The sequence below is a fragment of the Podarcis gaigeae genome (assembly GCF_964106915.1).
Source record: "Podarcis gaigeae genome assembly, chromosome: 14".
NCBI lineage: Eukaryota > Metazoa > Chordata > Lepidosauria > Squamata > Lacertidae > Podarcis > Podarcis gaigeae.
The window spans coordinates 25,084,996-25,111,576 of NC_139690.1; the positions used below are offsets into that span (position 1 = coordinate 25,084,996).

The 26,581-nt window shown below is 45.6% G+C and overlaps 1 protein-coding gene and 1 long non-coding RNA gene across 3 annotated transcripts in view; both read right to left on the minus strand.

The window, feature by feature from the left end:
* The window catches only part of LOC310831985, a 372,207-nt gene that overhangs the window by 60,073 nt on the left and 285,553 nt on the right, over positions 1-26,581 (minus strand). The gene's annotated exons all lie outside the window — the stretch shown is intronic.
* CILP (cartilage intermediate layer protein) lies at positions 1,594-25,980 on the minus strand. Of its 2 annotated transcripts, none has more exons than XM_083713073.1 (9): positions 25,923-25,980; positions 21,698-21,874; positions 16,166-16,249; positions 12,508-12,777; positions 11,495-11,680; positions 9,260-9,574; positions 8,895-9,003; positions 7,001-7,158; positions 1,594-4,883 (listed from the first exon to the last, which is right to left on the minus strand). In XM_083713073.1, the coding sequence occupies exons 2-9, from the start codon at positions 21,759-21,761 to the stop codon at positions 2,536-2,538; spliced, it is 3,534 nt and encodes a 1,177-aa protein (XP_083569199.1). In that variant the 5' UTR covers positions 21,762-21,874; positions 25,923-25,980; the 3' UTR covers positions 1,594-2,535. The 2 variants fall into 2 exon arrangements, with proteins under 2 accessions (XP_083569199.1, XP_083569200.1); XM_083713074.1 differs by lacking the exon at positions 25,923-25,980 and adding an exon at positions 22,272-22,319.

Sequence of the window (26,581 nt, forward strand, 5' to 3'; positions counted from 1 at the left end):
TGCATGAGTGGAAGTTGACTCAGTTTTGGACACATTCTATGCACTGTGCAGTGCTATAACCCCTTGCCTGCATTCTATGCACTGTGCAGTGCTATAACCCCTTGCAGTACATAAGTTCTCTCTCCACACACAGTCCACTTGTCATGATGGTGGGTTTTTTTACTGTTTCTAACATTCTTGGCGGTGCTGTAGCACCAATAAGCCAACAGGTGGCACTCTTAGCTTCTTAGCCTAACATACATGGTCAGCCAACATTACTCCTTCAGTTGGAGTAAAAACAGTATCTAAAGGATGCTGTTAGATTAAACTCAAGCAATCCACAGCAGAAATTCAGAATAATAGCAGCAGCCAGCAGGCTGCCTTTGCTAATGAAGTTGCTATTTTGGGGCTGGGAGTCAGCCATATACTTCAAATGCAGGTGGTGCAATAAAAGTTTATCTGGCACTCATGCATGACAAAACTGCCCCCCAAAATAGACTTTTGTGATAAAGAAAGTGATAGTAAAATGCACCGGAGAGGTAAGACTTGCTTAACGAAACATCATCTAACCTCCCAGCAAACACATCAGAATGGAGTGTTGCATAAACAGATCGTTTGGAAGCATTGGAGCCAACTCATAGGGGCCGAGCTTCCTTCAGGGCCCCCAATAAAATATTTGAGGAGGCCAGGATCCACCAAGTTCACAGGCATTGTCATTCAAATGGTGTGTGCATGCTGTGTTTTGTTATGTGGGGCAGGCCTTACCTGGGGGCCCTCAATATTGTATTCAAGTGGGCACCCCTGCATGGAAGTGACCAGAAACTCCTCCCAACTACAGAAGTGATTGCCGTTTCTATTTAAACCCACTTATTTTTCTTCACAAATGGGCATAATGTTGACTACTGATTTCATATAACAGGTTTGGGGCATCTGTGGTCCTCTAGTTGTTTGCTAAACTACAACTCCCATCATCTCTGGCCATTTGCTGTGCTGGCTGGCATGGATTGGCATTGTAGTTCAACAACTGAAGGTCTCCACTTCCTGTTGTAGAGGAACCTTTTTTCCTATGAAGGGCTGCTGACTTACAGGAAGAGTCAGTTAGCTGACCTACAAATTCCCTAGGCTAGCTAGGTATAGCATGGGCCCAACAATTCTGCTTCAGGCCTCAAAACAAGAGTGATGGGGCACATGTTAACTCTTGATCCATAAGCTTTCCTATTTCTATTTTCGGGAAGTAATGTAAGACTTGTGGACCAAACTCATCCCTGCAGACTTGTCCCCTGTGCTCTATTTAGTTAAGCACAAGCTGCGCTTAACTGGCACTGGCTTCTTTGACTAGAGCTGGGGAAATTCTAAGCTGAAATCACAAACTCAGCCACAGAGCTCACTGGGTGACCTTGAGCCATTTGCTGTCTCTTGGTCTCCCTCATAGTATAGTTGTAAGTATTGACGGGGAGGGGGGTCACGGAAGAGCCCATAGATGCCGCCTTTATTTCCTTGGGGGATATGTGGGGTGGAAATGGAGTGAATACATTTAATTGGCATTTCTGTGTTCTGCAAACAAGGGAAGAAGTTCGCAAGAGCAGTATGGCAGGAATGAAAACACACACACAGTTGCAGAGCAAATACAGAAATAAATATCATTGTTCACATTTACAGAGCCTTACAGTTACTGTAGATTCAATATGAAGGAATAGCTTCCTTTTTATTTATCATTTGTTAATGGGGCTGCCAAAGCCACTTATCAGAAAAAGAATTTATGTACATTTTTTTTAAATATTCGATATAGCTTCTTCCACCCTTGCAGAGAACATTTTTTTACAGTTTTAAACATTCTTCTGAAAAACAAGATCATAATTACATAGATTAGGTGTTAACTCTTCAGCTGCATTTGGTCAGAGACTCTTAAAATGCAACCTTCCTCAAAGAGGGAATCTTCAGTACTGGTATTGATTAAATACAGTAAGTTCTAAAATTTCAAAGAAAGGATTTGCCGGTGATGCAGAATTTGGGCTGAAGCATATGGGCTGAGGCTAGCTTACCTGCAAATATTCATTCCCTTTTTAAGAGGTATGCAAAATTTAATCCAGGTGGAAGGAAGTGGTGGGGGGATTGGAGCACATCAGTGAGAGAAGGGCCACCTTGTTGGTGCATCCTGGTGCATCCTGCGTATACTCTCTTTTTTATTATTTATTTGTTGAATTTATATACCGTCCTATACCTGGAGGTCTCTTCAGACAGTACTTCACTGAGAGGTGCTATTGCTTAAGCCAGGGGCAGCCAGTGTGGTTTTATCAGATGTTCTAACCAAGTGCTTGCTATTTATCTTGTTAAGTATTTCACTGCATTCCTAGGATGAGATCTGAATGTTAGTAAAAGGTGTTGAAGGACTCAAGGAACTTCATATGGGTAGAGGCTTCCCCACATAAATCAGCGTTTAAAAAAAATACTGTACTATCGTCCATGTGATGCTGTCCCCAGAATTGATGTGTGTGTGCACTGGCAAGGACCCTCTGAGTCCCATGGAGCTGTTGGATAGCATTGGATTATAAGATCTTACTGGGTTCTTTGAGGAACTCTGACAAAGGGGGTGCCTTTCCCCCTAATCTGACCAACACGGCTTTCGCTTGACCTTCTTACCCCTACCCTCCCTCTAAGAGGGCTCACCGGGTACCTGTTTGGCACATTGCGCAGGGATTGGAACAAGCTTTGCTGTTGCGCGTCTCTCTCTTGACAGTTGAAAGTGAGCGCTATGCCTACGTTGGTCTTCATAATTCTCGAGGAACCGTCAGATGTTCCGTCGAAGCACCTTCCCAGAGCTATCTCCTTGGCTGTCCTGGGATCCTGGTCTGTAACTGTGTAGATCCCATAGTTGTGACCAAGAGGGTCAAGAGGCGCCAACATGGTGTACTGACTGGAGTCGTTGTTGACCGCAACGGGAAGGTGGTTCACCAGATACTCATGAAGTGTGCTGCTGACACTCTCCCGGTAGCAGTTCCCTTGTGGGATGATTTTCACTAGTGTCCGATCAACACGTTCCTGGTCATACAACATGCCGCTGCACTTGAATTCCAGGCACGCTGCTGAAATATTGGGTCGCTCTTGGTCACGGATACTACGGACGTCTCTGATGCCGTACAGCTGGCCAACTGTTCGTGGGTGTGTGCCCCCCATGTTGCGAGACCTCACATTCACCTCCAGGGGCCCATTGATCCTCACCTTGACATAGCAAGCCCTAAATTCCATTGGCTTGGGCCACCAGGCCAAGTAGTCTTCTGTCCAGTTCATGGGGTCATCCTCGTTGAAAGGAACTGTGTTGTAGTCATACCTGTCTCCTTCTACCCTGTAAAACCTGAAGTGAGCGGCACTATGTGGAGCCACTTCGCATTCGCGAAGTTTCTCGTAAGGGTATATGGGGCCGTTGCTCTCTTCGGCGGCGTTCGGAGTGGGCTTTGCCACGCTGATGCTGAAAGCGGTCTTCTTCACGTTACGATCCACGTGGTCCGTCCGCCGGTACTTCAGCTTATTGAGATACGGCTGCGGGACTCCAACAGCAGTAGGACTAAGCCTTGGAGATGAGGGGACAGCTTCAAGCTCCTCCTCTCCGAGGCTCGCCATGATGTAAGCGCTGTAGGCATCTGGGTTTTGGTCATCGCAGAAAGCGGGCACACAAACGCCATTGGAGCCAGTGACAGCACTGTCAAAGCGGCCCCATGCTCTAGGATTGGTTGAGTAGCCTGGTGTGGGCTCCATGTTGATAACGGAAACCACCACCCCCGTTATTTGTTCACTGGGCATGTACCTTTCGCTTCTGTAAGTGCGCACCTTGATATAGCACCGCCTGCTCTCTGGGACGTCAAGGTTGAAAAGCCTCCTTTCCCTTATCTCCATGTTGCCTACCAGAAATGTCCGTTCTTCTCGCTTGCTGCGCCTTCTCTGGTCAAGCTGGAAGTCTCCTTCTTCTTCCCATAAGCCTGTCTGGGGGTTCAGAGACCAGAGCTTCATTCCCTTCAGATGTTCTGGCATCCTCACCTGAGCGGAGTCTAGGCGGACTTTCACTTTCCCTGCGTTGAGGGTTTCGGCGGAGGTTTCATCCGTGAAATCCATGGAAAACATACCATACGTCCGCAGAGGGAGCATGTCGCCTTCGTCGTCTACAAAGTTCAAGTCGCTTTGTGCTATGGCTGCACTAGAGACATTCCTTGGGTCCAAGAAGGTCACACTGGCTTTCACCTTCCCAGCATAGAGTTCTCCGTTCTGTCTATAGAACGTATTGGGGGGAATTTCCAGTTCGGCTATCGGGTCGTCTCCCTCCATAACTCCCAGAGGTATCACGCTGGTCTCTGTCGACTCCAGCATGACGGGCGGACTCTTCCTTAACATCTTGATCTCGTGGAAGACACTTCCGCCGTTTTTGTTGAAAGGCAGCACCTTGGTTGTGTTCACAAACTTCTGAAGGCGATCAACGAACGTGAGCACCAGCCTCTCTGTGTTGGGGGGCACTTGAATGGAGAAGGTTCCTTTATAGCCGGTCATGCTCACCCTGTTATTCCCCATGTATATATGGCCAAACCTCATGGGCTCTTGCGTGTCGGAAGCCACGGCTCTTCCGCGCACCGTCACCTTGGCTTCAACACACTTCTGACAGCCGCACCTCACATTCACTTTGATGGGAAGTGTGTACCCAGAACAGGTTAATTCTCGTGTCTCCATTCTGGAGACCCCACAGCAGTAAGCGGCAACGTCTTTGCAGCGGAGGCCGTTATCCAACATCCCAAAGCAGGCACTGGATGGGCATCTGCCAACGTCATAGTAGAAGGAGCCTGTTGAGTTTTGGAAGCAGTCGTGTGGCAGCCGGATGAGATAGCTCTCAGGTCTTGGCTTGCAAGGAGCTTCATTCTTTGCTGTTGAAATAGATTTCATATGTTAGTTTCTTGTGCAGCCATTTCTGTGAGAGTTCAGGGACTTTCCTTATGCAGGAATGTTGTTCAAGCCAAAAAGTGAGAGTTCTGAACCCATGTAACTAAGGGCCGAATAACACAGGATACTAATGACATGGGTTTCCATTGAGTGAAGAACTTTTCTCTGGAAAGTAGCTAGCAATGGGGGAGAGTCATTGAATTGTAACGCTGGAAGGGACCCCAAAGGTCATTTAAACCAACCCCCTTGCAATGCAGGAATGTGCAGCTGCAATCCATATGGGGATCGAATCTTGGCGTTATAAACACCACATTCTTACCAACAGAGCTAAGCTAGTGAAATTCAATTCAATTTGCATTTAAAGGCAAATCTGCGTAATTCACACTCTCCAAATGATAAGCAAACCCAAACAGCACTTCTTCAAAATTCACGCTTTTCTGAAATTTGCAGTTCTCTAGCCACGTAATGTGTACAAAAAAATGCACCAGCTAGGAGAAAATGCACACATTTGTCAAAACAGCACATTGTAATACACTATATATTAGGCAAATTGCATACAAAAATGTGTGCATTAGGAAAAAGCTGCATAAAAATGATGGATTTTCATGAGCTTGCTGTCGTTTTCAAGCAAACTACAGTGGTACCTCAGGTTAAGTACTTAATTCGTTCCGGAGGTCTGTTCTTAACCTGAAACTGTTCTTAACCTGAAGCACCACTTTAGCTAATGGGGCCTCCTGCTGCTGCTGCGCCACCAGAGCACGATTTCTGTTCTCATCCTGAAGCAAAGTTCTTAACCCGAGGTAATATTTCTGGGTTAGCGGAGTCTGTAAACTGAAGCGTATGTAACCTGAAGCATATGTAACCCGAGGTACCACTGTAATGTGGAAATGTTGGAGAATTGAACTTAAGGTTGGGAAAATGAGAAACTGAAATTTGACAGCTTCACCAATCCTTGCAAGAAGCCAAATGGCACGAGAGGTAGAGGGGGATTTTTTTACATTTTCCTATGTAATTAGCAGCCATGGGGGGAGGGGGGCCCAGCCTAGCTCAAAAGATTAAGAGCCCCTATACCTCCCAAACCAGGGTCCCAATCCAAGCTGAGTCTCCTATGCTGGCAATTTGTAAGAAGAAGAGGAATCCTGCACTCAAACTGTGATTAACATCATGTATATAGTTAAATCACCATACGTTGTCTAGACTGATTCCTGGACATTATAGATGGAGAGAACAGCTGGCCCACCATGAGTGCAGCTTCGCAGCCAGATTACAAAGGGGGCACCTGCTTCAGGTCTGTTTGCCATGGGGCCTAGCTGCTGTGGTGCCATAGAACACCAACTTGCCTCCTTCCCTCCTGTTTCTAAATGTTTCATTTGTTCCACGTTCAGCTAAGCAACAGTTTTTACCATATGGATGCCGGGTATAAAATACAGGCAGAATATTTGCAGCTGCATACCTTTAAAAACACACACACAAAAACTGGTGCATTTTGAGATGGCACTTCTTTTGTATTTTGCAAAAAATAAATTTTGCTAAAAGATAAATAGATGCCAAAATACATTTTTTAAAAAAATCTTGTTTAGGATATGCATTTGGAAATGCATACACTAAGATAAAATAATGTTGTATAGATATTTTTTAAAACGGCAACAACGTGTGAAAGGGGGAATTGAACAGACTTCTGCATGAACATATGTGAAATCAACACAAACTATAGAAATCCACCCATCCTTGCTTGCCTCATGAAGGCAATTTCCGTTGCTTGAATTTATTTATTTATCTCATAAAATGTATATACAGTGGTACCATGGTAGTCAAACATCCGAAGTTCCTGCAGGCAATCGGAAGCTGCGCCTTGGTTTTCGAACTGTTTCGAGAGTCGAACGGACTCCCGAAGCGGATTAAATTTGAGAACCAAGGTACAATTGTACTGTTTAATGGGGGGGGGGGACCCTCCAAGCAGTCCAGTCCCACTTCCACTCTGTGGTGTGGGTGTGCACTGGGACTGCCCCACTTGCTTCCATACACTATAAGTAAGGAATAGCGAAGACTTGAAGACAACCACCACTTCTGCCTCCCTGCCCCTCCCAAAATGGTTTCTCACCTGTTATGGAAAGTGTGGCCGCTCGGGACTTCACAGATCCTGCATCATTGCTGGTCTTGCAAAAATACTCTCCAGCTTGGTCCATTTTCAAGTTCTTTATCACCAGGTTGCTTTTGTACTTATAGAGTGAAGGGTCTAGCAAGGTTTCGTTATGGTACCTGTAGTATTTTCAGAAAGGGAAGACTCAAGGCTTAGAATCAAAGAGATATATTTTTTCTACCTCTCTTTGCTTTTGTGGATTTTCCAGGTCTGCTGTCTTGATGATTTATTCCCTTTCCCCACCCTGGAAATGAAAAGCTAATGGGAGATCTGTGATAAAAGTTTATCGAATCAATAGCAGTCTCGTACTCGGCGTTGCTCAGAAATGCCAAAAAGATCAGTGCAGTTTTGAAAGTTTCAGGCTGCCATTGTGATTCAAAATGGCGTCCAATTGCATCCAAACATAAAAAGCTGCTTCCTGATCTGAGGAACCATTGTGCAAAATTTGGTTAGGGTGTCTTAAGCAGTAGCCCTATGAATAGCGAACAAACAAAACAACGTTCCAAAATATATAGTAGATAAATAATGTGAAGAAATTAGCAGTATATCTCTAAGAACCAAGTGTTTGGGACAAACAAACAGGTGATGGGTTTATCATACAGACTCCTCCCTCCATCAGTTCTCACTTGGCATTAGTCATTCCACCAGGCAGCACAGATGCAGGAAGAGAAGGGAAGCAGGACTGCTCCATCAGCACAGCAACTTCTGTTGCCTCCTTTCCCTGAACTTTTTCATCCTAGCTGGTCAGCACAACAGTTTGTAACCTTTCAACTTCCTCCCTCCCAATTCATTTTCCTTTTGCGCTGTGCTTTTGTTTTTTCATAAGCCTTTTAACTGAATTGCAAGCCACTCTGCAAGTCTCTCTCTCTTTTTTGCTGAAGAGCAGGATTAAAAATTGGGATGCGGGTGGCGCTGTGGGTAAAAGCCTCAGCGCCTAGGGCTTGCCAATCGAAAGGTCGGCGGTTCGAATCCCCACGGTGGGGTGCGCCTCCCGTTGCTCGGTCCCAGCGCCTGCCAACCTAGCAGTTCGAAAGCACCCCTGGGTACAAGTAGATAAATAGGGACCACTTTCTAGTGGGAAGGTAAACAGTGTTTCTGTGTGCTGCGCTGGTGCTGGCTCACCAGAGCAGCTTCGTCACGCTGGCCACGTGACCCGGAAGTGTCTCTGGACAGCACTGGCCCCCGGCCTCTTAAGTGAGATGGGCGCACAACCCTAGAGTCTGTCAAGACTGGCCCGTACGGGCAGGGGTACCTTTACCTTTACCTTTAGGATTAAAAATTGTCATTGTCAATAAATATTGTGGTTGGTATTCAGCTAGGCTTTACTCAGACTAAACCCATTGAAATGAACGGAACTAAGTTAGATACCTTAATTTTAGTGGTCTACTCTGATTAGATCTTGGTTGAACACCACCCTATTTAAAGAATTGTTTATTCCAGTGCTATTAGGAGGCTTCATATGTTCTGGGCTCATAATTCCCCCCCTCCAAAAGCTTTCCCATCTGCAGTTTTCCACACGGGTAATTACTCTTATGACTACACACGTCAGAAGCACTAGGGCAGCTAGCAGCTAATGTTGATTTTGGGACAGAAAACATCCCTCCTTTTCCACACTGCTTTGTGTTCCTTTAACAGCCCCAAAACCATGTTGGGGCTTCACAACATTCAATTCCATGTAATATAAAAGGTGCCGCTTCACGTGGTTACATTTGCTGCTTTAGAACAAAACTAATGTCAGTGGGAGCTTAATGAAATAAAGACTGTGGCATTAGTGTAATGACTTAATTATAGCTTTATGCAGTTTTTATAACCTATTAAGGAACACACTTTGCCTGTGTGAACTTTAAGGACTTACCAAAAGTATCGGTCAGGTACCGGGTCTCCAACAGCCTGACAACAGAAAGAAACACTTTGTCCCTCTCTCCTGGCTTTGCTCTCGGGATGCGTCACCATGTACGGTTTTTCTGGGGGCAGAAAATATTCCTCACTGAGTTGGCTTACATAGCTGGATTTACCATTTCCTGTGTTTGATCCAGACCTGGAGAACCTCAGGCCTGCCAGCCTAATTAAACCCACAAGGCCATTTCCTCCCAAATTACAGCCACCTGCTCCACCCTCAATGTCATATGTGAGCTCAGGTGTGTGGCAGGTAACAAGAGTGTGGCTCCCATCCCTTTGAACAGTTTGCACTGAAGTTGCTTGTTAACAGACTTTGTTTACCTGCTCTTTCCAAGTGGATGTGGACTGATGAGGAACGTCCGGAACTCTCGGGGACGATGACCAAAGCTGTTTTGTAATTGGGCTTTTTGATCTGCAAGGCGGTTTTGCCATCAAGGCACACGCCAGGAACCTGAAACTCTCCGTTTCTGTCAGTCACTGTCAATAGTTTTGTCGGCTTGGTTTGCAAGGAGACGGCTGCACCGACTGCAGGGCCACCACCTTGCAAGGAGACTTTGCCACGAAGCAGGTGTTCCTCGCACATGCAGGTGTCACATTCAGCATTCACATGGCCCATGGAGCAGGTCATGTTGCAAACTGCGGGATGGAGAAAACAGCCGGTTATGACACATCACATCATTTTTTATTTGACTACGCACACAGAACACAGTACTCCCCAAAGAATGCTGGGAAGTGTAGTTTGTTAAGGCTGCTTGGCATTGCAGCTCTGTGAGAGGTGAACTACAGCTCCCAAGATTCTTTGGGGGACCTCATGTGCTTTAAATGTATGGTGTGTACACGGTCTTCTCCGAAACCAGCACAATTAAGGGTTGTATCCAATGAAGTTACAGACCTACTTAAATTATGGATCTAAGTTAGGTGTGTCCATTAATTTCAGTAAGTCTACTCTAAGTATGACTGGTGTTGGAGACAACCCCAAAAGAAGGAAGAAAATAATTATCCTAATAAACACATTTTTACTTGCAGTTTTCTGACTAATGTACACATTTTTGCAAGGATTGTAAAAATGTGTTTTACTAATGTGTTCATTTTTACACACACTTTCCTCTAATATTTGCATTTGATGCCATGAGTGCTGGAAAGAAGACTGCTCTCTGCTACAGGGCTCATTTCCACCTGGCCCATTATTATTATTATTAACAGTCACTGGAGAACCACACTGTAAAATTCAGACAAGTGTGAATTTTGGGTGGCTATATTTCGGTTCTCATATTATTTGAGAAAGTGAGAATTTGATAGATTCCCCTTTAAAAGTGAACTGAATTGAATTTCCCTCCCATCCCTAGACAGAGCTGAAAGGACCACAGTCACCACCAGCCTTTCCTCCAAAATCCACATTTAGGCAATGCCTTTGTTAGCAGTAGTATAGTGGAAAATTCAGATGTGCAGGGTCCTTCCATGACAAACACTGCCACACCTCCTCACAGCCATGCCCCCTTCTAAGACTATACAAAATTCTGAGAATATGGCTATAATTCTACAACCACAATAATATTTGTTGTTGTTGTTACAACAATGCAGATCTCCATTGGTTGCATTTCAGCAAGATCTATTTTCTGTGGACATAACGTGGGCAAATGATTTGAAGTCCTCCAATATATTCTTTCTGTGTGACTTATTTATGTTTCCTTGAAGTTCCATTGTATATAACAGAACTTGCATACCATTCCCTTGAAACGGAAGCACCTTGCGTTTTCAGTGTTCATAAATGCTTAGCTTTGGAACCTACAGAACAATGGCTCCTCAGTGATCTTACCACTCTCTTTCTCCAAAGTGACCCTTGGAGCCAATCCTCAGTGGCTGACTCACCTCCTTTCACTCTGATTGGCTCCAATCAGCAGAAAGGGTGGGAAGACTTCATCTCAGTGGCCAAGAAGCTCCCCTTTCATGCCGATTGGTTGACCCCAGTATGCTGGAGGGAGGGACCCTTCTGTTTTTTTATAATTAAATTTTATTAATTTTCCATCAAAAAGCATACAATCGCACCACATTACAACTTCTGTTAATTTTTTGACTTCCTTCAGCCTCTCTGCCAATCATCCGAATTATAACTTCTTTAATTACACATTTCCAAATTTTACTATTGCCTTTATGCCTACCCCCCATTTCTATTTTCCCTTTTTACAATATTTTGTATGTTGTTATAGAGCTTCTTTAAATGCCACTAACGTTATTTCATTATCACTTATACATTCCCAATACTCAACTAACTTTCCCCAGTCCTCAATAAACTTTTGATCTCGTAGATATCAAAGGGAGGGACCCTTCTGGGACCCAGTTGCAGAAATAGCAATGGATCTTCAGCCCCAGACCAAAACACCTCTTGTTGGTTAGGGACCAACCAAACTCTCACAAAATTGTGACAAGCTTTTGAGTTCTCTTCATAAAGCAAGATGCTACACAAGGCATTGCGGGGGCAAGAGTTTAAGGTATTGGGGTGGGAATATGCAAGTACAGTTCACCTACAACACAGTCTTAGAATTTTATTGGGGGCACCTGAGCAAGGAGGTCCAGGACAGCGTCGTCCTTCCTCGCTCATTTCTTTGCAGTGTGGCTCCTGAAGGCTTTCCGCGAGACAGGTCCTGGTCCGAGTCTGGACACCATCCTGTTCACATTTTCCAGAACATTCGCTCCATGTTGACCACGAAGACCATAACATTTTGGAATCTTGAGGTAAGGAGTCTGGCAACAAGCATTCTGAGTGAGTAAATGTTTTTACAAGACTGTGCAATTATTGTTTTAAGGGGAAATACTAGGAGAATCCAGTCTGCCTTAAAGCATCCTGGATTGCTTAAACTAAAAGCCTAAAACTAGCCTATCTTTGCTTCCCTTTTAAGTTGTAAAGGGATGACACTCTGCTGAACTCACAAATGTGAGGAAGGAAGGATAATATCTAATAAATATAGCCTCTCCTAACATCTATTCAGGGACGCCGGTGGCGCTGTGGGTTAAACCACAGAGCCTAGGACTTGCCAATAAGAAGGTTGGCAGTTCGAATCCCCGCGACAGGGTGAGCTCCCGTTGCTTGGTCCCTGCTCTTGCCCACCTAGCAGTTTGAAAGCACGTCAAAGTGCAAGTAGATAAATAGGTACCGCTCCAGCGGGAAGGTAAACGGTGTTTCCGTGCCAGAAGTGGCTTAGTCATGCTGGCCACATGACCCGGAAGCTGTATGCCAGCTCCCTCGGCCAATAAAGTGAGATGAGTGCTGCAACCCCAGAGTCGGCCATGACTGGACCTAATGGTCAGGGGTCCCTTTACCTTTTAGCATCTATTCACACCCCAACCTAAAAGAGGATTAGGCAAATTCCTGGAGGGTAAGGCTAATGGTGGCTATGTTCTGCCTCTGCTGTTGAATACCAGTTGTTGGGAATCACAAGCGGGGAGAATGATGTTGCAGCCAGTTCCTGCTTGTGGGCCTCTGGTTGGTCACTGTGAGAACAGGATGTTGGACTACATGGATGTCTAGCCTGATCCAGTGACCAGGTCCTTCTTATCTGGTGAGCACTTACCTATGGGGCACAGGAAACGCACAGCATAATTCAAGCATGTTTGCCCTGCAGGCTGCTCCTTGTTCAGGCACCAGAATCCTTCCTGGGCGTTGGAGTGAACCACCTGGCCTGTGCTGGTGGCAGGGATCCAGTCTGTCGTTCGGGCTTCAACGCGGATGGGCCTGGGACACAACCTGTCCCGATAGTAGAAGCGGATGGCATCTGTGCGCTCATAATCCCCATTGCCTCCAGGGTGGTCAATGTTAAACCAAGTGGTCCATCTCACATTGCCTGGATAACAGAGAAGGATGCAGGGTGCCTCTCACTTACCTGGAAACCTTCTTGTCTTCCATCAGTTTTATTATTTAGAATTAACAAACCCCCGAACTTAGCATGAGTATTAAGATGGAAAACATGATTTGGAAAAGACACTGATGGGAGGACCATAGCTAAGTGCAGAGACATCTGCTTTGTGGGCAGAAGCTCCTCATCTTTGGCTGAGTTCCTTGCATTTCTGGGTATGTCGCCTGGGAATGTCTTCTGCCTGAGGCCCTGGTCACTGCCAGTCAGTGTAGATAATGTGGAGCCAGATGGACCTATAGTCTCTTAAATGAGGTTTCATATGCCACAGCCTTGCAGGATCTCATCTAACTCCAAAAAGCTGTTTTTAGCTCTTATGTATATGTCAGAGCTGCCCGAGGTCCCAGCTCACAAAGGACCAACGCCAGTTCTTGTTATATACAAAAGTCTTTATTGAAGTTCAGTTTCGATTTCCAAGCCGCGGCGCGCAGCTCTACGTCTCGAACTCTAGACCGCTGAAGCTCCGTCTGAATCTCCTCCCCCCAGACACCAGTTTAAGACTCTAGCCTTGCTCCACCTCTTCCTTTGCTCTTTCCTCCTCTGGGTTCGCCTGTCCGCTGGGGTCTTGCCCTTTCTAGACTCTTCTGACGCTGAGTCCCCTGAGTCTTCCCCCCGCCTCCGGCGGGCTTTGGGACCTGGTTCCCAATCCGTGCTTTCTGCTGTCCCGCGCGCCTGTACATTCGAACTTGGCGCGCGCGCCCAGCCGGCAACCTTTCTCCTGACCGTTACACTGCTCCTGTCACTGCTTCCCCCTTCGGGGAGGCTAGCTGGACCTGACCTCCCCTCCGTTCCCTCACTCTCCGATAGAGGCGTGGTCAGCCCTGACTCATCTTCTCTCCCTGCTGGAGGAGACGCTGGCCCTGATACATGGGACTCTTCCCCCCCACTACGCTCTGGTGGGGGAACTGGTCCTGATCTCCCGCTGCTGCTTTGGGAGTCCCCGCTGGCCCCTTGCTTCTGGTGCGTCCCCCCTGGGACCCCCCTTGCCGCGGCCCTCGGCGCCCCCCTCTGGGAATCTTCTGATTCGCTGGAGAAGCTCATGGAATCTCTCGTGCCACTGTCATACTCCCCTACGCTGCCCTCAGATTCTTCCCCTTCGCTCTCCATTTCCTCTCTCCCCTGTGTCTCTGCTCCTGAGCCCCTGACACTATATAATTCAGCTCTGTTTTAATTTGTCCCCACCTTTTCTTCACCCCTTTGATTGGTTAACTGTCTACTGACCTTTCATTTTCTATTTTCTTAATCCAATGTAAACTGGAAAGTTTGCAGGGAAGGGCTCAGTGTTAGAGCATTTGCTTTGAATGCAGAAGGTCCCAGGTTCCATATCTGACCTCTCCAGATAGGGCTGGAAATGTCCTCTGCCTGAAATCCTGGAGAACCACTGCTAGTCAGTGCAGACAATACTCAGTGCAGATGGATCGATGGTCAGGCTTCATAAGCCTGCTTGCTTGGTTCCTCCACTTGCTCTTAGACATATTCAGAATCACTTTACACAGTGAAAGTGGTGTTGTATACTGACGAAGAGACTGATCTATGGATCAGAAAGTCCCTAGTTTGAACCTCGCTTGCGACATAGACCCTGTTGGTAAGCCACTCTCTTTCACTCTCTGCCCCACAATCCTCAATTTTTATTTTATTTCCGAATTTTTCGCTCTATAAGATGGAAAACAAGAAAAAAAATATTCTGAATCTCAGAAGCCAGAACAGAAAGAGGGATTGCTACGCAGTGAAAGCAGCAATCCCTCTTGCTATTCTGGCTTCTGGGATAGCTGCACAGCCTGCATTCGCTCCATAAGACGCACACACATTTCCCCTTACTTTTTAGGAGGGGAAAAATGAGTCTTATAGAGCAAAAAAGACGCTATATAGCATTTGATTACTTTAAAAAAAACAACCCACAACCTCACAGCAGTTTACAAAAAAGAATAAAAGAACTAAACTACCCGTAAAACACAGTTAAAAACAACAATTTAAAACCTCTGAAAACAGTGTTTCCCAAACTTGGGTCTCCAGCTGCTTTTGGACTACAATCCCCATTATCCCTTGCTAGCAAGACCAGTGGTCAGGAATGATGGGAACCGTAGTCCAAAGGCAGCTGCTACTCTAAAAATAAGTAACATCAACAATAAGCTAAAAACCAGGTTAAAGCACATCAACATTACAGTGGTACCTCCAGTTACGAACTTAATTCATTCCGGAGGTCCGTTCTGAAGCCGAAACCGTTCTTAACATGAGGCACACTTTTGCTAATGGGGCCTCCCGCTGCTGCCGCACTGCCGGCGTGCGACTTCCGCTCGCATCCTGGGGCAAAGTTCGCAACTAGAGGCATTTACTTCCAGGTTAGCGGAGCTCGTTACCCAAAGCATTCGTAAGAAGGATGGTACGTAACACGAGGTTTCACCGTACACATATCTGGAAAGGCTTGCCTAATCAAAAATATTTTAGCAGGCATCTAAAAGAGCACAGTGAAGGTACCTGCCAGATGTCAATAAGCAGGGAGTTCCAACTTTTTGGGTGCGGGGAAATGAGAGCAATTACCATGGCTAACCTTTGACCTATGCTCACCCCTCACCAAACCTTTTTGTAGCTACTGAATGCTTGACTTGTTGATATTGCAGTGTCCCGTGCACAGCGGAATGATGAGAAGTACGTGCCAACATACTCTATATTGTTTTATTTACATTTCAAAGCTGGTAGATTACAGAAAAACATCTTGCCTCTGCCGGAGCAGAGAAAGCATCCTCTCTCCTCTAAAGCACGGAGAGAACAACTCAGTGAAAAACAGGAAACCAGAGTACGTCACATCCAGTCTCCTTTCCCGTGGGAAAACCCAACAGCAACTGACTGTGGAATGTAAACACCTGTCTCGTGACAAGCACTTCGCTGCACAGTGAAAGAGAGCAGAAACCAACATGACTAAGGTGGGCTTTGGGCATGATCTGGAAAGGCTCCCTTTCTATTCTCATAGGGAATAAACGGACCAGGTGCTGCCACCGCCAGTCCAGCATATTCTGCCTGAGGAGGCTGCCTTCTCTGCCTATTGGCAGGACCGGCCTTGAAATGGGCTGCTGTTCTATGTTTGACTTTCGCTGTCCAGCAAACGCAGCCAGGCCGATTCTCTTTTGCTGCTCGCCAAAAGTTGTTCAGCAGTGGCAGGACTTACTTAGTATGTTTTCCATTACTGAAGAAAGTCGTGGAGACAAACTGGTTGGATCTGTTGCAAATTAAATCATTCTCTTTTTTTTAAAAGGAATGGCAAAGTCTGAGACATCCTCCCTCTTTCCTAAAACAAAACTGCTAGAGATGGGAAATGACTTACTGTCTGGACCGCGTTTGATCAGAGGGTTGTACAGTTTCTGTCCTGGCTTGATCCTGCTGACTGATTGCTTTAGAACTCGCTCGCCTCAGGGAGAGAAAAGTCAGGAGAAAAACATAATCAAACCAGCTGGAGAAAATAACATATTGAAGTGATAACAGTAGCATAAATTCTATTATACCCAGCTATTAGTTTCTAGAGAATACATACTGGGAGTCCTCAATGCTCCTTGTGATGCTGGAATTTTGTAAATGCATGTCCGCTTCAATTCCTGATGTGTAGAGACACTGTGGTTACTCAGTGTAGGAATGGGTGAACCTTTCAAATGTTGGTTTCTCAAAGTTTCTCATTTTTTTCCAGCCTTAAGTTCAGGTCTCTACGTTTCCACATTAGTTTGCAATGTTTTGTTTCATGTCCTGATGAAAATTCACCAGCATTTTAATACCAGTCTCTCCTAATGTACATATTTGTAGGTGCAATCTCTCCTTATATACACATTTTTGCAAAGCAATGTTCCCTAGTATAGTACCTAAGGCTCAGCCTGGATAGCTCAGTTGGTTAGAGGGTGGTGCTGATAACGCCAAGGTTGCAGGTTTGATTCCCGTATCGGAGAGCTTTATATTCCTGCATTGCAGGGGGTTGGACTAGATGATCCATGGGGTCCCTTCCAACTCTACAATGCTATGATTTTAGTATGATTTTTCTGCTCACTATAATATATACATTATGTGCACACCCTGCCCTAGCATGTGCACATTTGTACACATTCTGTGGCTGGAGAATTACACTGCAAAACTGGGAGAAGCGCAAATTTTGGTTCACGGATTGTTTCAGAAAGTTCATGCAGGTTTCCCTTGAAATGCAACCTGAATAAAATTTCTTTCCAGCCCTACTAAGGATCCCTTTTACATGTCCATAGGTTCACATATTCCAAAGCATCCTAAATAGGTTCTGGGACTCAGCCCTGCCTCGAACAGAGCCTTAGTTAGAGCCAGAAAGAGCCAGAAAATGACTCCCTTAATATAATGGCATCAGTGCACAGGCTTCTTTATAGAGAACATGGAAAGGGGTTTTTTTTGGGGGGGGGGCAGGATTCCTGCCTGAAAGTGCTCACTGTCTCGGATCTCAATTTTTGTTGCTCATGTTACTCTCTAAACAGAAGGGGAAACAACAGGATATGGGGGAAATGGAGAGAAATATTTGACCCACTAGACCAGGGGTCAGCAAGGTTTATCTTGCCTGGGCCGGATCAGTTCAATGGAGATCCCTCCATGTGCCAGATTGTGCATGCATGTGAGTGATTTTTGGCATCTGCGCATGAGCAGACACATAGGTTTAGCTCAGCGTGCAAGCGGCCATCTCAGTTCAGGAATGACTCATGGGCCGGTCAAATGACCTCCTCGGGCCACTTCCGGCCCATGGGCCTTAGGTTGCCGACCCCTGCTCTAGCCATTTAGATTAAATTTAACATTTAAACGTTTTCCATTCTGTTCTAACCAAAAGTGGCTTATGACACAAAACAGCGGAAGTATAGTGGTACCTTGGTAGTTGAACAGCCTGGCTCTTGGGCAAATTGGCTCCAGAACACCACAAACCTGGAAGTGAGTGTTCCTGTTTGCGAACGTTTTTTGGTAGCCAAACATCCGATGTGGCTTCCAATTGGCTGCAGGGAGCTCCTGCAGTCAATTGGAAGCCGCACCTTGGTTTTCGAACGGTTTCGAGAATCGAATGGACTCCCGGAACAGATTACATTTGAGAAAACCAAGGTACCACTGTACGATCTAAGATATTAAAATGACATGTTCAATATAGCCATATCAATAATATATTCCAGCTGCTGCTCCTCTTCCTGTCCTCCACACAGCAGAGTCTCTGAGTTGCCAACCCAGATCCTTCAAAGGACCACCCCAAAGTGCTGTCCTCCCATGACCTCCACCCAGAGGCACTACCTGCCCCCCCCCCCCAGGCACCAGAACTTCACATTTGTGGTGTTCTTCTGGCCCTTCCAGGCCCTGCCTGGCCTGCAAAGGTGACACTCTGCAGGTACTAGGGTGAAAAGATTGTCCTATCCCCTGTCCTAGTTCTGCTGCTATCTCTGAAGCCTTATTGACCACAGTGCTGGGCAGCCTCACAGCTGTAACAACAGCTGCCAAGTGGAGCTCTCTGCATCCCTGCACCCTCCCCCAATAGATGTGCGTGCAAAGGAGAGGCAAGGGGGTGCATGTGAGCATTTGGCAACGTGGTGCAAGAGCAAAATTGTATAGTCTGCTGCAGACCTTTCCCCAATTTTTTTGTGCTATACAAGACATTAGGCATTAAGGGGAGGAAGTGAAACAACTCCCAGACTCTAAAAGGAAGCCAGATGACGATTCAAATGAAAATGAAAAATCCAGAAAGTTAAGAAAGGAAATGACTGGCTGATACAACCTCCCTTTGTGGTTCTGTAGGCTCGGCTTGCTTGTCGCTGCACAGACTTGGCTGAAGCTAAACTCCTCTTCTAATTCCTTCCTGTGGAGGTAGAGCATGGCTTGTTGGCCAAGTCCCTGGCACTGCTTGCCCTTAACTGCAAGGAAGGATGTGATCCCGTTGCCAGCACTGAAGAAAGGACTTTGGAGCAGTGTGGTGTAGTGGTTAGGGTCATGGGACTTGTGAGAGCAGAGGCCAAACCCTCCATCAGCCACAAAGCTTGCTGAGTGACCTTAGGCCAGCCACTATCTCTTCTCTTCGCCTCGCCTACCTCACAGGGTTCTTGGGAGGATAAAATGGAGAAGGAGGAGAACCACCTTGAGCTCCTTAGAGGAAAGGTGAGTGAAAATGTGATTTGAAAATAATATCATAGATGACCTATTTACTGAGTGTTCATCCTGATTTGATTACACAATAGGTTTACTCAGAGGGTTACGCAATAGTGTGAAATGCATCTCACACAATTATTATTATCATCATTTATTAGATTTAGATACCGTCCTTCATCACAAGATCTTAGGGCGGTTCACAAGATTAAAAGTACAAAGTAAAAGCACAATTAATAGTTAAAACAAAGACAACAAAATAATACTCTCCTCCCACGAACACATTTAAAAGGCTGATGTTAATCAGCCAAAGGCCTGGTTGAACAGGACTTTTTTTGCCTGTCGCCTAAAGATATACAATGAAGGCACCAGATGAATACACTGTCCTTGCATAGCAATGAACCTGAAGTCCCATCTGCATTGTATGCTGAAAGCAATTTAAGAGTCATGTCTTGTCCAAAAGTGTTCTGGGAGCTGTAGTTTGTTAAGGGTGCTGGGAGTTGTTAAGAGACACCCCCTATTCCCCTCACAGAGCCACAATTCTCTGGGAAAGGGGATTGCTTAAAACCATTCTGGGAATTGTAGCAGCCAGCACCCTGTACACCCAGGATTCTTTGGGGAAAGCCATGGCTGTTTAAAGTGCTGTCAACACACAATGTAGATGGGACCTCTGGTTCATTGCTATGCGGGGGGCAGCGCCTCTGTGCGAGATGCATTTTCAAAAGAACAAATGTTTGCGGTGCCTGCCGTTGGTGTAGTGGTTTTTTTATGGCAGCCGACCCAGCCTGTGGGGCAAGAGAGCAGCTGGTTTGGGGATTGGAAACAAAAGGTTTTGTGTCTGTTCCCTGTCAAATTCGGTTTCCACTCGAGTGTGCCAAGCGGCAGCTGTCTACGCAGGCTGTCGAGCAGAGCCTCTTGCAGAGCTGAAACCATGACAAACCCGCCTCCCACCCCCACTTGAATGCATCCTCCGCTGAGGAAGGCAAGCAAGATTATTGGGGCAGGCAGGGGAGGCCAGAAATTCAGCACACAGAGAAGCAATCGCCCCGTCCTATTCCCAGCGTAACTCCATCAAGGCCGGTCCTACTGTTAGGCAAAGTGAGGCAACTGCCTTAGGCCGCAGATCTAGAAGTGGGGGCAGCTTTCCTAACCCACCCACCACAGCCATTCCCAAGGGGAAGGCAGGTGTGTGTAAGCAAAAGACAAGCAAATCTGTCCATTTGGGTTTCTCACATTCTCATCCCCCCCCCCAGTCTTGAGTTCCGTTCTCTCCACATCAGTTTTTTGCTTGGGGGATTTAAGTCCTCATGGGTAAGTCACAGGGATGTCAACTTGAATAAAATTTTGAGGGGGGAGGCAGGTAAGCCCCACCCTGAATAATCAATCACAAGACACGGCACACACACACCATTTGAATGGAAAACGCCCCCGGCCCCCACAAATATTATATGGGGTGGGTGAAGGGACCTTGGCTCCTATGATCTCCCAGCCTAACCTACCTCACAGGGTTGCTGTGAGATAAAAATGGAGACGACGAGAACCATGTATGCGACAAGTAAGTAAGCATGTAAATAAATAAAGTATAAAGAAATTGAATGTGAAAATAATTTAACAGTGTCCCCCCTTACCTTTAGGCTGTGCGTACACAATACATTTAAAGCCCACCCCCCCTCAAAGAATCCCAGCAACTGTAATTTGCTAAGGGTACTGGGAATTATAGATCCATGAGGGGCAAACTACACTTCCCAGGATTCATGGGGAGGGGCTTTAAATATTTTGAGGTGGCTAAGGAGTACCTTTTATCGGTCTGCACTCCACAGCCTTCCCAAGTGTTTCCTGAAAATCCCATGGCATCCTGGGCTGGGAATTCCTACTCCCTGCTGGGCACCTTTTTTTGTTCTCAAGTAACACATTTACTTTTTCACTTTTGAAGAAATCCCTGCAGAATTTTATTTTAAGGCACAAGGAAGGACTTTCCTTAAAAGCAAGGTCTGCAAGCACACCAATCTCTGGTCCTTGGCAAACAAGTCTCCCTGTGCAACAGTTTGCCGCCTGAGGCAACTCCTCCCTTGGGGCTTTTTCAGATCAAGAAGCAGAGGCAGCCAGGGAGGCTGCAAAGTGTGAGAGAAATGTTTACTGGGAAGAAAAACACATGCCATCCTTGGCCACCTGCAGGGCCAGGCCACTTTGCCACTTGAGGCAAAACAGAAAATGGCACCTCCCTCCACCCCCTGCCGCACTTCCATCGCTGCCTTAGGCAAGTGGAGACGGCCAGGGGAAGCCCTGGCATGTTGAAGGAGGTGGGGCAGATACAGGAAGGAGCAAGCGGGGTAGCAGCAAAGGAGGCAGAGAGCGGCATGCTCCTTGGGGGCTGGATCTGTCACAGCTCCCAGCCGTCCCCAGCCTGCTACCTCAGGTGACTGCCTCATGAGCCTCATGGGCAGGTCAGCCTGGTCCCCTGGCAACATTAAGGTAAGCTTGATACTTCACAGCCACCAAAGTTATAAAAGAATTCTCAAATGCCCTGTGAGTGAGGTGCAAAAAAGCAGAAGCATCGTTCCTTCAGGAAATTTGAGAGCAAGTTTTGGCCCAGCACAATTCTCGGCGGACCTTTAGTCTGACCCAACAGAGCTTTTTCTGATGGTTCTTCCAGGGCATGCAAAAGCTGCATGAAGAAGACCCTTCTTAGACCTGGATAGCTAAAACAAAATAAAATAATAATAATTTCATCTTTGATGCTCACCGAAAATGCCTGCCACTCCGAGAAGGATGAAGGAAGCCAGGAGGCATCGCTGTGTTGCAGCCATCCTCCAGGGACAGAACTGGTTCCTCGTGGGGAGCTGATTCCCAGTCAGATTGGATGCATTCAGGTGGTGCCCCTCTGGTCTGAGTGGACGTTTAATCTTCCTGCATGGAGAAACTGGGGAAGAAGGAGGACATGTCTATCAACAGGAGCCTGACCTTGAGACTCTTGAGACTTTGCAGGGATCTGTTGGCCACTGAAAAAACTGGAGGCTGGACTAGATGGGCCATTGGCCCAATCCAACAGGCCCTTCTTACATTCTACAAAGTTAATAGATTTGATTAATTTGGGTAAATTCATGTCAGTGGGTCTATTTTGATTAGAATTTAGTTGGATACAGCTGTGACGGGTAAACGCCCCGGAAAGCATGGGATGAATGGAAGGATTAACGGGAAGACGTATAAACACTCCACCCACAAATAAGGATGAACGGAGGATGATTGCCGCACGTCGTATAACCACACGCCCCCCTAAACAAATTAGAGTTAAAGCTCAATAAAGACCAAAGTCTAACCTCCACGTAAGCTTTGTGTAAGCAAATCTGGATGAATGCTCAATAAACAGGGCTTCTAATGGAGCACCCGAAATAAAAACACCCATGCCCTCTTAGGCTGTTCTCTCGGGACAGTGACGCCATCACCAGAGAGGGTCTGTTCCCTGAGCATCTTGGCCAGGGAGGACGCAGCAGACTGAACTTTTAAGAAGTTGGCTCTCCTTGCTCTAACTTATTGGAAAATCGAGTGGATGTTTCCCCTCTCCGCCCCCCGCCCTGAAACTCCTGGCATAACGTCTCAAGTATAACGAGAGGGAAGCGTGTAGCAGAGACAGTATTCATATCTGTCTATCCACTTAAGCTTCCACACTAAATCTGTTCTGCAGATGATGGCTTCTTGCAATCTCATTGGAGGCCCCCTTTTAAAAGGATTAAACGCCCCCAGAACAGAAATGATTCAAGAATGCTGAAATAACCAAGCTTGGCCACGGCATATCCATCCTGTAACACAATCCTCCCTCCTGAGATTGGAACATCCTCCGAGACATATGCTAAGGAAAATAAAGAGCCAGTTTCGCTCGCAAATCTGATAGGAATGTAGCCAGAAATGATGAGGAAGTGTAAACCCTTTCCCCAGGGCCCTCAGACACAGATGTGTACATGCACATGCTACATGTTTTGATTTGCACTGAGAGAATATACAAATTATTTTACAAGTTTCTAGTCATGTTGGTGTTGGGATTCTTAAAAAAAAAAAAAATGTATGTTAAAAGGTAAAGGGACCCCTGACCATTAGGTCCAGTCGTGGCTGACTCTAGGGTTGCGGCGCTCATCTCGCTTTATTGGCCGAGGGAGCCGGCATACAGTTTCCGGGTCATGTGGCCAGCATGACTAAGCCGCTTCTGGCAAACCAGAGCAGCACATGGAAATACCATTTACCTTCCTGCTGGAGTGGTACCTATATATCTACTTGCACTTTGATGTGCTTTCGAACTGCTAAGTTGGCAGGAGCAGGGACCCAGCAACGGGAGCTCACCCCGTCGCAGGGATTTGACCTGCTGACCTTCTGATCAGCAAGCCCTAGGCTCTGTGGTTTAATCCATAACGCTGCCCACGTCCCTAAAATGTCTGTTACTAAGTACTGAATCCTCTTTCACCCGAACAAAATAGAATATGAGATTGTCCAAGCAGCTAGGCAAGGAAGGAGTCTAGCAGGGACTGAATTCCTAACCCCCAGCCACCAGGATTCCTACTGAAACTCCACTGTGAAGAGTTTCACTAGGCACTGCCCTCATGCCTTCAAGCCTATCATGATGTTCACAAGGTCTAGAAACTTTGATAGTTTAAAACTGACATTGTAAGGATTTTTAATACTGTGTCAATGCCACGTCAAGAGTTGTGTGCATTTGCTGGGAATCCCTATGCAGAATGCAAACCGTCCTGGTAGAATCCTTGCAGCAGGCAACATATTAAGATTAGGATTGTAATAAAACCTTGCTCAAATCCAACCTTTGGTCAGGTTTTCAAAAATTCAAATCCAAAGTTAGAAATACGTTTTAGGGGCACTTTGGAAACTGCTTCTTGCCATTTGTTTATTTATCTGTTTAAAAGATCTCTATCTCACTCTTCATTAAAATAATCCCAGAGCAGTGTGCAATATAATCAAAAGTATATAAACCAGCAAAACGTTTAAAAATCGTTTGCTGACCTGGTGCCCCAACCAACATTATAAGGCAAAACATTTGGAGGAGTCCAGGTTGGAGACAGCTGAGTTAAAGCATCCTCATCAACAACGCAAGTCACAAAAGACCTCAGCCATAAAACTGACCCAAAGGAAATGGATCATTACAAACTTCTTGATGTTCTTAACTCTTGTAAATAATCTTAACTTTCTAGCATCACCATGTGATTAGGGCTGGGTGAATTTATCAATTTCACCTTTTTTCTCAGTTTCTCATTTTCTTGATTTTAAGTACAGTTCTGCACATTTCCACATTAGTTTGTGATTAATAAAAAAAAAGGTTCTCATGAAATTCATCAGTGTTTTTGCAAAGCAATTTTCTCTGACATACTGCATTGTTGTATGTTATTTTCACTAGCGCAGTTATATGCACACTTTACCTCAGTCTACGTATTTTTGTACACATTACTTGGCTAGAGGACAACATTGCAAATTTCAGAGAAGTGCAAATTTCGAAGGATGCCCGTGTTTCCATTCTCGTATTGTTTCGGAAAGAGTGAATCAAATAGGTTTGACTTTAAACAAGCATAAATTTGAATTTCTCCCCCAAATCCCTACATGCGTCACCCTGTGCTTTTTAGAAATCTTGAAATAGAACATCATATATAATTGGGAACACTTCCAGACAACCTAAACATTCATCTTGATTTGTTTGCACTAAGTTTGTGGATGGGTTATACGACTTTGTGTCAAGCAATTATTATCCCATACATTCCAGTGCATTTCACCATCACTTTGGGGGCACAGCAGGTTTCGTTACGCAAGAGCTCTGGATCAGCTTTAACTGCAACCACCCAAATTTGCTGGTATGTGATTAAATCTCACCCGAAAATAGTGACAGCCTGGAAGGGCCCACGGTTTTTTTTGTTGCAAACAGATGAAATGGAGGAGAATATGCTATTGCAATTGCCTTCCACACATCTCCTTCAGATCCCTCTGAAGTAAATATGTTTGTTTAGGGAATCCATCTGAAGTCTAAAGAAGGTCTGCCCAAGATGTAAACGAAACAGAGTTTAGACGGTTGAATGAAAAAGTGGTTTCTTTCTTTCTTTCTCTCCCTTTTTTTCTTTCTTTCTTTTTCAAAACTCTTGTTCACATTTGCCAATACATTTCATTTCAATGCAATTAAATAAAGCCTGAACTTTTTTCTTTTTTGCAGGGGTGTGTGTGTGTGCGGGAATCATCCATTCCAAGCAAAGCAAAAGGACTTCATATCAGAGACTTAGGCACATCCACCCATTTCTCCGCCAGATGAGAAGCTCTTCATGCTGCCTGGATCACGGCGGTGGCTCTTTATTGAACATCTTTGAAAATTAACGCTCCCCTCCTTTTTCAAATTCTGAATGTTGAGTGATAGCTGGAGAAGAATCGGGAGGAATTTATCCAAGTCCTGAATTCTCTGACCTAATGGTGTGAATAAATTAGGGGCAACCTGTCCTGAATCAGAGGTTCTGTCCTGGCTGGCGTGGTCCCTTCAACTTTCCCAGTCGTTGCAACGTGATGAACCTGCCTTGCAAAGCCACTGTTTTCACACTGCAGAACAATTTGTCCTCTGCTCTCTGACACAACTGCCTCTTATAAGCTTCTAACTTGCTACTTAACCAAGCATTCAACAGTGGTTCCATGGTTAAAAACAACACATTTTATCTGTTTAGGATATGTATAACCCATTCTTAAAGAAACTTCCCACTTATCAAGATAAATTAAAGCACAGTCTAAATCAAGCGAGCATGCAATAAAATTTCGGGTTCCTACCCCTGCTTTTATTTCTTCATGTTGTATGTAAGTGACTTTTGCATATAACAGCATATAAAGTCAACCTCACACCATTTTTAAAAATGGACTTAATGATGGAGCAGCTCAGATTTTGTTCCGCCTAGTCAATCTCTAAGAAGTTTGAGATGCTTAGAGAAATAAGTGTTGCAGCTTACCCTGTCTCCCAGTTCTTTGCGTCTTCTGGACTCCTGTCTAAATACATCCGCTCTGAGTGTTTTCCAACTGCTGGGGTCTCTTATATAGCCTTGTGTAGAGCTTAGGGGGTGGCATTGAGCCACACAGATGGAAAACCTGCTCTGACAGCAAGGAAACCAGAGACTTTTAAAATCCCTTTAAAGGAGGAGATGCAAACTTTTTCTGGATGATCGGGGGGGGGGGGGAATGTAACGGCCAGCAGGCTAAGTGGCAGTGCCCTGGAACACACACATGTGTTGAATAACTTGTAAAATCACCTTATTCTGAGGTCCTAGTTCTGAACCACTGGGATCAGTGGGGCCAGCTCCAAAGGGTAGTATGTTTGGGTATTTGCTGGGGCCCCAAGCCCATCGCCCCAATGATGTTGCCCTCATGTCTTATGGAGCACCCCAAAATGTCAGCATCAACATGAGACAGTTGGGTTTGCACACTCTGCTTCTTTCAGGTTATTTCCCCCACCCACAGATGGAAAATGCACCCCAAAAGTCTGCACCACATTTTGCATTAGGCTGCAGTCAAATGTTTTATAAAAATTAGAAATCTCTCTGTTCAACTGCAAAGCTTTTCTGTTTCTTTCTTTGTTTCTATTCTATTCTACTTTTGTCCACAGCTCAGAGTT